Source organism: Ambystoma mexicanum, chromosome 3q (genome assembly GCF_040938575.1).
Source record: "Ambystoma mexicanum isolate Mex_15411 chromosome 3q, UKY_AmexF1_1, whole genome shotgun sequence".
NCBI classification, from domain to species: Eukaryota; Metazoa; Chordata; class Amphibia; order Caudata; family Ambystomatidae; genus Ambystoma; species Ambystoma mexicanum.
In genome coordinates, this window is record NC_090926.1 from 21,945,180 (window position 1) to 21,958,872 (window position 13,693).

General features: G+C 45.1%; 1 protein-coding gene across 2 annotated transcripts in view; it reads right to left on the reverse strand.

The window, feature by feature from the left end:
• The window catches only part of GTPBP1 (GTP binding protein 1), a 743,996-nt gene that overhangs the window by 447,343 nt on the left and 282,960 nt on the right, over window positions 1-13,693 (reverse strand). For both annotated transcript variants that reach the window (XM_069652964.1, XM_069652965.1), the window contains exons 4-6: window positions 9,722-10,070; window positions 9,374-9,497; window positions 9,015-9,129 (exon numbers count right to left, since the gene is read on the reverse strand). In XM_069652964.1, the coding sequence (XP_069509065.1) occupies window positions 9,015-9,129; window positions 9,374-9,497; window positions 9,722-10,070 (588 nt within the window). The remainder of the gene's footprint in view (window positions 1-9,014; window positions 9,130-9,373; window positions 9,498-9,721; window positions 10,071-13,693) is intronic.

Genomic DNA, 13,693 nt, shown 5'->3' on the forward strand with positions numbered 1-13,693 from the left:
AAATTACAACATCACACATCATTTGGACTTCTTTGAATGAGTTTAGTATCTAGGTATGTGTCTGGCGTCCCTTAAAGCCGCATGTTTGTTATAATGGTACAATTGAATTACCGCCTAGGAAATGTTTTTCGTTGTTTATTTTGTTTCTCTTCTCTACATGTATGAAAATAAACTTAAAAAATAAATGTGATTAAGCAACCAGTTTCAATAAAGTTTTACAGTTAAAAGAACCATAAGCAGCTGCACTTTATTTTAAAACTCCAGAAAAAACTTCAGCAACGTGCAGGACCATAATGCCCGTCCCTGAAGGTCAGCATCTTGCCCGTGGGCCTTAGGTTGTACACGATTGAATTACACTTATTTTGAAAAACACCAGTTTGTTAATTAAAATTCACTATAGTGTATTGTTACGTTACACATCACAGCTTTAAATTACATGCACACAGCAAAAAATTTCTACAAAAATAATGCAGTGACTCGTCCAGGACAACGTATAAACGCTGCAGCTCAAAGTGGTCCCATTCAAGAGAAATGCACACTCGACAAACTATGACCACAGAGCTGGTGCACACACAAGTAATAATAATATAGTCGTGTCTTACCATTCCAAGAAGCCAGTCATGAAATACTGCCTGGCAATAGCCCAATAAATGTGCACTCGGGGTCATGTAACAGAAGTTTGCTATTTATCCAGTTTGTTCCTTTACAACATGGTGAAATAAAATAAAACTTGCAGTCCATTGTATCGGGCAGTTTGTAAACAAAATAAACTCTTAAACCGACATCTGAAAACTGTCGCCCTAACTTACAGTTGTAGAAGCTCTACAAAATTGCAAGCATTATAACAAGAGCTCTTTACATGGCGCAGTATTTCTGCATCATGGGCAGCTGATCGACAGCCACTTTAGCTCCGGCAGCTCTATCTCTTAAACTGCACCTAAGAAGGGTGTCAAGACAGACACAGAGTATGTGTCCAGTCACAAATAGATTCTATAGGCTCAAAATTCACAAACAAATTAATATTTCACATTTTAAAGATGCAATTTTTCGCTCACACACACTAGATGGCAGCATAAGCACAGCATGCAACTAAAACGAACGTTTTATAACTTTCTATAACTGATACCAATTCTCAGTAGTACAGGTGTAGTCAGCGTTAACATGCCACAATGCAACCACTAATAGAAGCACTTACGAGTAATCAACCACATGTATGTAGTGCGTATTGCCAAAGTCATCCCACGTTTAAGAGATACTATAACGGATACTATTACTCAGTATGCAGTGCTCAATTTATCAGCACTTGAAAGATAAAGAGCTAAAACGGTATGGCCCAGATTAGATTCTGTGACAGCAATATAGGATCAGATAGCGCTGCGATCGCACTGGTACGCTTCATAGTACGAGCACTTCTACTACAGCATAGTTTCAGAATCACAGTGCTACTACCCATCAGGCTCCAGAGGATTTTAAGACTAGAAGTGGCGTAACAGGGGCCCCCGCCTGCACCTGTCCTGTGAGGTGGCCCCACTGGAAGAAAAAAAAAAAATCTTCAAAAAAAGATATATTTTTTTGTTTTTTAATTTACTCTGCATTCATAAAGAAATGATTTCTAAGATAAATCATTTTTTTATGAAGGCAGAGTGACTACAAAAAGAAACGTTCTTTTTGAAGTACGAGGGCTCTGCCCTCCCCATGGCATGGAAGACCCGAGGCTGGAGGCCTTCATGTCATGGGGTTGGGGGAGCCCTATGACTTCAAAAAGAAATAGCTTATTTTTGAAGTCACTCTCCCTTCACAAATAAATTATTTCCGTTATAGTTAGGTCCTTAACATAAATAATTTCTTTATGAAGTCATAGTGACTTCAAAAAGAAACAATGGGCCTCATTACGGGTTTGGCGGTAACCGTGCCGGTGCTACCAGCAGGTTGCCGCTGGACCCATAATGATTTACTGGTACCCGACTTCCCGGTAACACCGGGGGATTACAACCCCGGCGGTCCGGGAAGTCAGGCGCTGGCAAATGGTAAGTCCTCATTTCCATAGGACTCTATGGGAATGGGGACCACAGAAGCATCGGCACTGTTGGTGCCAGTGCTTCCATGAAAACTCTGCGGGTGGGTGCTCTTCTGCCCGGCAGGTCTGACCTGTCGGGCGGGACGGCAACCACCTGCAGAGCTGTAATATGCCGGTCCAGAAACAACGGTGCTAGTAAGCTTACCGGCACCATTGTTTCCAGACAGGCATAGTTCTAACGAGGCCCAATTTCTTTTTGAAGTATTATGGCTCCCCTCAACCCCATGACATGTGCGTGTGTGAGTGTATGGTGAAAGGGTGCATCCTTAAATGTATGGGTGGGTGCCTGGGTGTGCGCGCCTGTATGGTGAAAGGGTGCACACTTAAATGTACGGGTGGCTGCCTGGGTGTGCCTGTATGGTTAAAGGGTGCACACTTAAATGTATGGATGGTTGGGTGTGCGTGTGTGTATATGGTGAATGGTGTGTGTGCTTGCGTTCAGGGGCTCAACAAAACCTACATTCAGGGGGCTAACCCTTCCAATGTTGGGAGAGGCGCTAACTTCATGGGCAGTGGAGGAGGGGCAAACTTATTTATTTGGGGGCATCTAATTTCTTTATGCATTTTAATGATACTATTCTAGTGCAGCTTCAATGGTACAAGCAGTTAACTCTCTCCTTTATGGTTGAAATCACCCACTTATGGACTGCTGTGAGAATGAGTGGTCTCCTGTTTCTTCTCTACCCTTCCAATCATTCCCTTGGCATGCAAGTATTAAACCCACATCAAGATTTCAATTGCCTAAAAAATGTGGCATTTGAATGCAGCTACTAACAGTGAAGTGCTTTATGTTAGTAATTGCTGGGCTCTTGTTAACAGCGAAACCCAGGTGCCATTTAACATTTATGTCCTGTTCTGTCCGGCAACTGCTTCAAGGTCAGTAAGGTCGAGTCAACATAGCCCAAAATTTCAGGGTGGAGGGGGAGTACTGAATCCCAGTCATCTCAATGGCGTTGCACCAATACTTGTGTTTAATGCCTTGATTACTCATTACTCCTAGCCCTAATCTTCCTCGTCCCAGTTTGTATGAGACAGTACTTGTGTATAAGGCCCTCTGCCTCATACACAAGTACTGGGATGAGGTAGAGGTACATGGAGGTAATGCCTGACTTGGCTACCTGTAATCTTCATTACTCCTAGTCCCACTCTTCCTCATCCCAGTACTTACCTATGAGGTAAAGAGCATCATACGTAAGCTCTGGGACAGGGAAGAGGGATGTGAAGGTAATTCTGGGCCCATGAGCTGATTTTGGAGGTTGGGGTAGGGTTGGGAGGGCGAGGGGATGTGTGGGGGGCAGGGTTGTGCAACAAATCAGAATGGCTGTCCATGTCCAAACTAAGCAGGCATTATATGTGGCTAGAGAGGCATTTTGGTGAAGCCAGTCTAGTCATTCCTCAGTTTGGTATGACTTTTTCTTAACTGGGCATTTCTGATCAAGCAGTCCTGCTAAGTAAATTGCCTGGCTAGACTGCAATTTGGCTGCTGCCAGTCTAGCCATTTCTTACTGCAGCATTGTATATTTATCTGGGCATCTATGATCAAAATATATGATACAAGTCATTTATAACGCGCCTGTACACAAGTGTTTATAGGCGTTACAAGATGAGGGAGGGAAGATGGAGGGAGGACAAGACAAACGATCTTACTAGGCATTGTGTCATTCAGATAGTGCAAGTGCGAGAACGAGAAGTGCAAGGGGAAGGGAGGGGGAATTGCAAGGGAGAGGGGAGGGAAAAACAGGGCAGTAACACTCTGAGTAAGTGCAGCCAGGGCAGTCTGGCTCTAGGTAGTGCAAGGAGAACAAGGAACTGTAGGGTTACCGTTACAGGCCCAGAGGCAGTGCAAGGGTGACTGATCAAGAAAGAGTCTGGACTCAGTGAGACTCTGAGGGTAACAAACAACCAGTCAGTACAGCAGACAGGTAGGCCAGCAGGGGAGGGAGAGAGAGAAAGCAGAGAAGAGGAAAGTTTTGAGCTGCTTTCGGTCCTTCAGGTGGTCCGGCTCAAGTTTGAGAGGGGCAGTGAGGCTATTCCAGAGGGAGGCACCTGCAGAGGAGAGAGAGATCTACCCCCACTCTCTGCCTGGAGAAGCGTCTAACCCTTAGAGAGTTGTAAGTAGCTGAGCGAAGGGCTCGAGAAGGAAGACATTTTGGAAGAGAGCGTTGGATGTAGTGTGGGCCCCAGGCCCAGAAAGCCTTATGGACAATGCAACAGGTCTTGAACTTGATTTTTGCAGCAAGTGGGAGCCAGTTGGGAGATTTCAGGGCTGGAGAGATACGATCCCTGGGCTGGAGGCCAAGGAGAAGTCTCGCAGTCCTGTTCTGGATTAGTTGCAGAGGGTGGAGAGTAGAGGAAGGCAGACTGAGAAAGAGGCTGTTGCAGTAGTCAAGCCTAGAGAGAACCAGGGCTCTGGAGATAGTGAGCTTCTGGGGGAAAGTGAGAAAGGGAAGAGTCCCTTTGAGGAGGAGCAGTTGGTAGTGGGACTTTTGGCGACATCCGAGATGTGAGGAGAGAAAGAGAGAGTGGAGTCAAAGATGACACCAAGGTTGTTTGCCTCACAGGTAGGCAAAGGAAGAGGGCCCAACGCAGGCGGCTAGAGAGAGAGGGAAATCAGGGGCAGGAGTCCAAATGAGAAGGATCTCCAGCTTACTGACATTAAGGCAGAGATCGTTGTAGGCACACCAATCCTGAATCGCGGATAGACAATCAAGAATGAGCGAGAGAGGGGAGGAGTCTGAGGGGAGCCTGAAGGAAAGTGGAGTGTCATCTGCATAACACTGAAGGTTAGAAAAGAAGGTAGTGATCAGGTGGGCCAAAGGGGCCAAGTAGAGGTTGAAAAACCAGGGTGAGAAGATGGAGCGGAGAGATAGGGACCAAGTTGGACCTGGGAGGGGCTGTCCAAGAGGAAGGAGGTCAGCCACTCAAGGGCCTGATCTGTGATGCCTAGGTTCTCATGGAGACGATTGATCAGGATGGCGTGGTTGACTGTGTCGAAAGCAGAGGAAAGATCAAGGAGGATGAGGACAGAAGGAATGCTGGAATCAAGGTTAGAGAGCAGATCTTCACAGGTGTTCAGGAGAGCAGTTTCCGTGACTCTGGCAGCTCTGAAGCCTAACTGAAGGTCATGGAGACAACCAACAGATTCCGCGTGGAGAGTAAGCTGGGAGATGGCTAGCTTTTCCAACAGTTTGTCCAGGAAAGGGGTGATGGAGATTGGGCAATAGTTTGCCGGGCAGACAGGATCGGCAGGCGGCTTCTTGAGGAGTGTGTGCATAAGGGAGTGCTTAAGGGGCGAGGGGAACATTTCAGTGGCGAAAGAGTGATTACAGAAATCGGTCAAGGCTGGAGCGAGGGTGTCAATATGGTCCTTGATGGTTCTGGAGGAGCAGGGGAGCACCTGTTTGCATGACACGTTCACAGATCAGACTTGTCTAGAAACCTTGTCAGGTCTTGTCAGAGAGAAAGAGGAGAAAGGAGGAAGAGAGGTATAGATGGCCTAAGAGGGTCCGAGAGAGGAAGAGGAGATGGAGCACAGGATGTCCTGAGTTTTAGCAGAGAAGTGAGATGACAGAGCCATACAGAGAGCCTGGGGGGAACAGGAGAGGTAAAGACTGCAACAGGATTGACCAGTTCCTTGCAGATTTTAAAGAGTTTGGCCGTGTTGTTAGAGGCCACAGGCTTGAATGTGTGTTCTCTTCTTGATGAGTGTAATTACTTCGATTGGCATTTTGGTGCAACCAGTCTAGATATGCCTAAATGTGGCCTGGCATGCTTCACTGTTACGTTATTACATGTCTACACTGGTCTACATTGTGCAGTCAGTTGGACATGTTTTCATTTTGGCATGGCATTTTTAATAGCAAAGCATTCATGTTCATGTGCACTGGTGGTGACTTGCATCTATTGGATTGGTGTTACCCTACAAAACAATTGCAAATACTCCGGCTTTTTAGGCAATTTTTCTCAGAAAGTGTGCTGTATATGGCATTAAAACACATTTATATCTTTCTCCTAGTGCAGTGTGCTGCATATCCCTTCAGCAGCACGTTTGCACGTATTGCGCAAGCGTGATAATCTATGCCGGCCCAGAGTGAGGCGCGACCCAAGATTTGTTGCCGTGTTCGGGGGGGCCCCCTCAGCATGGCTCAAAGGGGGCCCCCACATTTTGTGTTACGCCACTATCAACTGCATGGTCAGCTCTACCGATAGGTGTTGTACACATCACTTATACTGCATGAATATGGGCAAATACAACTGAAAACGTGAGCAAAAATGCTCCCAAAAAAGGATATGAGATCGCCCTTGCTTCCACAAGTTCCACTGGAAGGAGCTTGAATATTATTACTGCCCGATTCGTAGAACTACTTTAAAGTGGCACGCAGCTTTTGATTAGCATTAATTACAAGATGCAAAGACCTTTGGATCACAGAAGATAGTGATTTAGATTTCAAATATATTTTTACTTGCCTAGAGAAAGGAAAGGGAATTATGTTTTTACTCCATAAAATTATTTTACTCCCAACGTAACGAAATAGGCAGCAAAACACTCCCACTTCAAAACCTTACCTGAACTTCAGATTATACTATCAAAAAGCACTACGATAACAGATAAAAACAAACCGTTCCACCAATCAGTACACACCAGAGAAGATCTATGTAGCTGAAAAATGATACGATCAAAGTAAATCCCAAAGACTCCAAAAAATGAGTGAAAAGCGTAGGCAGTGGACACAGACAACATATACTCAACTGAAAAATGAACATACTGGCCCCCATTCTCTTCCATTGTGTGTCAGAATGGCTGAGTGATAAGGAGTGCAAACAATACAGGGATACTACTATTTCCTAAAGTTACACCTCGAAGGTGGGGTACATTGCCCTTCCTGTTATCTACAATTACGGTATCAAACAAAACAAAGGACATGTAAGGCTTGCATTATGGCAATCATTATTTTTCACAATGTTATTGTGTTCCCTAACACTCACCTTGGCTGGAAGCACACTCTCTCCCTGTATGATGTTAATTAGCCCTAGGTAACGCAGTAGCAAAGCCCATCTAAGAGGGATAGATAAGAGAGGAAACTGGCCCAAATACTACAATGAGTTGATTACAATTAAACATTTTGATTCCAAATACTTGACTGTACAGTTAAACGGTTAAAAGCAGTTTAGGGTAATTATTCCCGTACTGTATTCATAGAAAGGACGCATCCCCATAACAGAATGTTAGAAAAGCAATGGTGTGAATAATGTAACCCAGTACACATGAGAAGTTACAACCAACATCTCTCCACGTTTTTTTCACAGCATCACCCCGTGAAAAAAGAGTGGAAAGATCTTGCTCACGATTGGAGCGGACACCGGCACCTGCATATCTGAAGCACTGTCTGACGTATATTGCATCCGCGCCTGAATAGCGTGATCATCAGATAAACTCACACATAATAGTGTCAGTAAAGAAATGCTGCGAGTAGTGTAATTGAGAACATATGAGAGGTGGAAACCACTATCTCCTTATGTTCCTTCACAGCATCATCTCGTGAAAAAAAATGACATTATCTTGCTTACTTTGGAGCAGACAACAACATCTATACACTAGAAGCACTCTGCCTAACGCACATTCCAACCACATCTGCACAGGGTGCAAGAAAGGTAAAACAGAGTGTGATCTGAGTTTACCGTATGTAATGTGGTACTCCGCTTATAGTGGGTATAGGACAAATGTAAATGATAATGGGAGCGGTACACGCCTAGACTCTGGGGGAGGTGAGCAATGGGGGACCCTGATAAATGTCCTTGTACGACTTTTAATAATTGATTGTATGTAAATAATATATGTTAAGTAATATATGCCCCAACCCACTCTTGCTCATGAGAAGTCACTCTTGACTTTTTCCATCTTTGTCCTACAGAGTACGCTGTGCATTATCTGATGGGCGAACTGATTTAGTCTCATAAGTTTAAGAAATCGGTCCTGACGAAGATGACGTATGAAAAAAGATGTCATTGAAACAGGTCGGCCAAACTCTTTAGATGTCTTCGAATTAAGGGGGCGACACAGAAAAATTCATAAAGGGAGAGGGTTTACTTCCAGCCAGGATGAGTGTTAGAGAACACAATAACAGTGTGAAAAATAATGATTGGCATAATGCAAGACTTACATGTCCTGAGTGATAAGGAGTACATGTATGGCTGAATGTTCGGACTGGAACATGGGTTAATGTTCCACCAGTGTCGGTTAGATCTGGAGCTGCTGGAAAGTGGATGTGCCATGTCAGTGGGTATTCCCATATGTTTCTACATATTTACCTGTAACTCGGTTTTGTGACTGACGTTTTTTACTCTAAGACCTGTACCCGACGTGCCTGGAAGTAGCTCCTATTGTTGTTCCCTTGGTCGAACATGAGTGACTTGTCTCCGATCAAGGCAGAGTGCCAGTGTGAGCAAGTCACTGAACGGATGTGCCCAGGTGATCGAACCTCTGTCCCGTGACTTTCCTCTATGAGTTTTGCCTCGTTCCAACGCCATCACATTGTAAAGGAGGCAGATGTCCACATATTCTCTCCCATTGAGTTTGTAAGGAATGTTGCGGTGATGTCAAATGCATGAGTGGCTGAATGATGATGCAATGGAAATTATGTCTGGACATTTTCGGCGAGGGCCATTTAGAGTTGGAGCTGCTACGGAGTGGATGGGCCAGGGGAAGAAGCTAACCATGTTTCTCTATACGCACCCGTACCTCTTACCTGTAACTCAATACTTGTACCAGTAGACCTACACCTGACTTGAGCAGGGATACCGGTTTCCTGACTCTTTCCATTTTATATCCTCATTTACTACACATACCTTCAAGCAAAAAGGGACAACAAGCAGACAACACTGTCGACTCAAAAACCAAGGTTTTTCAGGACCTCTCGTCCTCTTGCTTTGGTGTTACCTTTCAGAGCTGAAGTTGGAGGCTGTAACTATCACATCATCCTTGTTCTGAACCAGCACAGGGATCTTCCGACACCCAGGAGATTTTAGCAGCCGCTGCAGTAGTTTCAGGGTCTCTTTCAAAAGCAAAACAAAAATTAAATGTGTTGGTGGTTCTGACACCACTCCAACCCAATTACCTTATGTTGTCAATTTAACCTTATTGAACACTCTACCCGACAGCTGCTGAACCCCCTTCTCTCATCTCCCCTCTGGAAGAGAACACTCCTAGATTCCCTTACTACCATCTCAATAGGGCAGAGATCACATCAAGTCTCCTGAAATCTAATTCCTAGAAAAGCTCTGGAGCACTGTACTCACCTTGTAGAATGTTAGCAGGGCACATGTCAATCTTGGTAACCACCACGAACACTGGTACGTTGAGAGCCAGTGCCAAGCCAAGATGCTCCTTCGTCATGCCAACAATCCCAGCATTACTACCAACCTGTCAAAAGAAACACATAGTGGAAAAGATTAGTACCGTCAGAGAGAGGGACTTGATGAACCCATAGTAAGAGGGTACTTAGAAAATGTTCTCTTAACAGGGAGTTATTTGGGAGGGGCATCCTTGGTCTCTATGGGCATATTTATTATATCAGTGACACAATATCTTCCATCGCGAGTGACAACCAAGTGGTTAGATGAAAACATGCCAATTGCACAGCTCACCATTAGCATACAGAAATCCGGAAGGTGACCAGTCATGCCGAACACTGTAGTCTTTAAGTACTTCTCGTGCCCAGCAAGGTCGATGAAAGTGATGATCTTGGAGGACTTCTCACAGATCTTGGTCCATTCCATGTTGCCACCATGGCTGTCTGGTTTGTTCACCACATGACCGGCATTGTCAAAGCCGAGTATGTCATTGCCCACACTGCTAGTGCGGCCTGACTCAATCTCATGCTTGTGCCGGAAGAGTTTCTGCCGGGCAAAGCCACGTCCATTGTCCAGCTCGCCGTGTGTTAGGACACCAAGCAAAGTGCTCTTGCCAGCATCCACGTTGCCAACTACTGCCACTCTGCAGAAATAGAGAAGAGTTATTGATTAAATAGTTTTTAGGTGTAAGGCAGTCAGGCACATTTTGCCAGTCTTATTTCCAAGGTTATGCTCTGATTCACTTAGGAGAAGTGTAGGGATGCAATCAAATTACCAAAAAGCCCAAAGTAACACTTCCATCTCATACGATAATCAATGTATCCCTCTCCAGCCTTCATATTTGCCCCCCCCCCTTTCCCTTGAGGTTTCCATTCATAAAACTGAAGCTTATGGTTTTAGAGCAACAAGATTTCTGGGGCCTTGAATACCCATATGGGTCCTGTTGAATGAAATGGTATGGACACAAAGTCGGTATGCAACACAAACAGAGGGGACACAGTGAAGTTTAGCTAAAGATAAGGGATCTCTTAAGGAAGACCTGTGGTGCGCCAGAATATGGAAAGACATTAGAATGCCAGACGGCAGGGTGGAACATTAGACTTGTAATATTTACCACAGTGAGTGTTTGGACATAATCGTGTCCGATTCCCTCTCCAATCAGCACAAAATACCCCAAGTAGAAGTGACATTGCAAGACAACAGCAGGACTGTAGCAATAGGGTGGGGGTAAACTCTGTTCCTTTTTTATGGCAGGTGCAGGGACCAGAGCCTGACGTTGAAGTAATAAAAACCCATCAAACCAAGACCAAGAGTCCAGTTCCACTGGTACATCAACCACCCAAGATTTTAGGAGCCACTTACCTATACAGTACTTTAAATAAGATGTTTGTCACTTTGTAAAATATGTATTCTGTACTTTTTTTCTTTTTAAAATAACCTACAGGAACACACTCTTGGTATAAGGTCAAGCTTTATTAAAAGGAGAAGAAATAAGTATACAATTCAAAATTCAATATCTTACACCACCTTGTACTGTATGTATGCACCATGTAAATAGTACGCTTTTCAGCTAAGCTCCTATGCCAGCAGCCTAGTTCAATTGGTGTGTATCCAGAGGTGACATTTGTTGCTTTTCGAAGTGGGGTGGGCAGGCCTACTCAATTTCTTATGATGCCTTCTTGGTAGGAGTTTGAAAGGGAGACAGAGTGTAAACATATTCAATTCCACCACATGATTCTTACTGTTCCATGTGAGAATAAACTGCAAATCATCTACTGTACTAAAGTCTTTGCTAGTGCAAATTGAAAACAGAGATTTATTGCCTCCATCCGATATTCCTGTGTTACCATACACACCACTAACCAGTTTGTGACACAGAGGCTGAAGTATGGTAAAAATAAAAATAAGTCCTTTATTCAGGTACCAGGGTTTTTGAGAACGATGGCAGCATAACTTAGTTAGTCCTTAAAGTTCAGGTGAGTTGTTCCCCCTTTTTGGATAAGTAAGTCTTCTCCTTCTTAATTCAGTCCGGATGGAGGTCTTAATATGCCCAACAATAGGTCTCTGTTTCGCAGAACGTGCGCCTCCTACAATGAGCAGAGATGAAGACACTTAGTAACCGTTTGTCAGATCTTTATAGTGCTTTATTGTGGTTTCGGCCAATCAGTGTGGATGTTATTGCATGGGTAACCACCTAGCTTAGTCCCGCCCCCTTCCTGGACATCAGACTCCCAGGACCAACATAGCCAGTCAACGCCGTTGCCGCAATTTTGAACTACCGTCTTCCACACCCCGTCCTTGTCTCCTGAATCAAGGTGGCTGGTTGCATGATAGTTGGCGTCCGGCTCAGGAAGGCACTCCAAGGGACCCGTTGTGGCATCAGATAAGCCTGTGGTTCTGGCATTCTTGGATCCGATCTGCCTGTGGACCCGGGATTGGAACACTTCCGGGATCGGAGCCAGTCTCTGTCCCGTCATGTATGCTGGCGTTCTGACCTTCGGTTGTCCGCCTGCCTCCGTTGTCTCCAGCCCACCTCTGGGTCGTCCCTCCTCGCCTTCACTGGAGACATCCGTTACCGGCTCCCACCTATGACCCAGAGACACCAGGTCACACAGTTGATCAAGAATCTAGGGTGATAGATTAATGACTGAAAGCTGCCGATATGGTGTGACGATGGCACACCGTATGTCTCAGTGCCAACCAACAACGTAGGGGGGAAGAAAAAAAATGTCTTTGATTGCGATTTGGATAGAGTAAGGAAACCACCGTTTCAGTGACAGTCCAGTCACTAAATCTTGCAGGTATCCCTCTTGCCAGCCTATCAAATATTATTGGTAGATGTAAGGGTGAAGAAGAACAAGTTACTTACCAACTGGTAAAGCTCTTTCGACTGGATGTTCCTCCAACTTATTCCACATCTTTGACATGTAATGTCGCCAGCTGTGCTGCTTTGGAAATTTTTCGGCAGAGGGTGTCCTGCGTCGAGTCGATGTCCCTGGAAGGCCTCCGTCAAGGGCGACGTCACCAGATGTTATGTTTTTCCCCCTCTATAACACGTGACCTGCTCGTACACACTGCCTGATTGACTGCACCTAGCCTTGAGGGAAATGAAGCTGCACTAGCACAGGAAATTCTCCAGAGGGGCCGGCTGGGAGGGTGATGTGGAATAGGTTGGAGGAACATCCAGTCGAAAGAACGTTACCAGTTGGTAAGTAACTTGTTCTTCAAATGGATTCTGTCCTCCAACATATTCCACATCTTTGATAGACTCCCAAAGCAGTACCAGAACATGGAGGAGGGAGAAGAATTTAGAATACCCAATTAGATGGCAGAATAAAGGACCGCTTTACCAAAAGCCATATCTTGACCATCTTGACCATGGAGCTTATCCAGGGAGTAATGTTTGACAAAGTGTGGATAGAAGCCCATGTAGCTGCATCACAAATATTCCAAATAGGAACTCTCCGCTGCAGGGCAGTGGAAGTAGCCACTCCCCTAGTGGAGTGAGTCCGTAAACCCTCAGGAGGGTCTTTGTCTGCCAATCTCTAACATTCAGTAATGGTGAGGATAATCAACATGGACAAGGTCTGTTTGGTAACAGCCTGGCCCAATCGGTGTCCAGCGTACCCCAAAAGGAGTTGGTCGTCCACTCTGGCCCTGGACATCCTATAAATATAAAAGCTCAGAGCTCTCCTAGGGTCCAACCTATGGAGTCGCTCCTCTTCCTTACCAGGATGAGGAGGAGGAGGTGGAGGAGGAGGAGGAGGAGGAGGAGAGAAAGCCAGAAGTACCACTTTCTAGCTTAAATGAAATTCAGACACTACCTTAGGTAGAAAGGATTGACGTGCCCTCAGTACAACCCTATCCTTGTATAACACAGTAAAGGGTGGCTTAGATGAAAGTGCCTGCAATTCACTCACCCTGCGAGCGGAAGTAACCGCAACCTAGAAAACCGTCTTGAAAGATAACAGTCTCAAAGGAGAACAGTGCAAAGGTTCAAATGGAGCACCCACCAGGAATTTCAAGACCAAATTCTAATCCCATACCGGCACCTGAAACGGGGACGGCGGGAACACATTAGTGAGCCCTTTAAGAAATTGGGATATCAAAGGAATCTTAAAATAAGAACATTCTTCAGATGAGCGCTTGAATATAGACAGCGCCGCCAGGTAACCTTTAGTGGTACCTACTTGAAGACCCCTTTCGGCCCAAGAAAGCAAAAAAGACAAATCCATGGGAATGGAACACTAAAAAGGATCGACATTG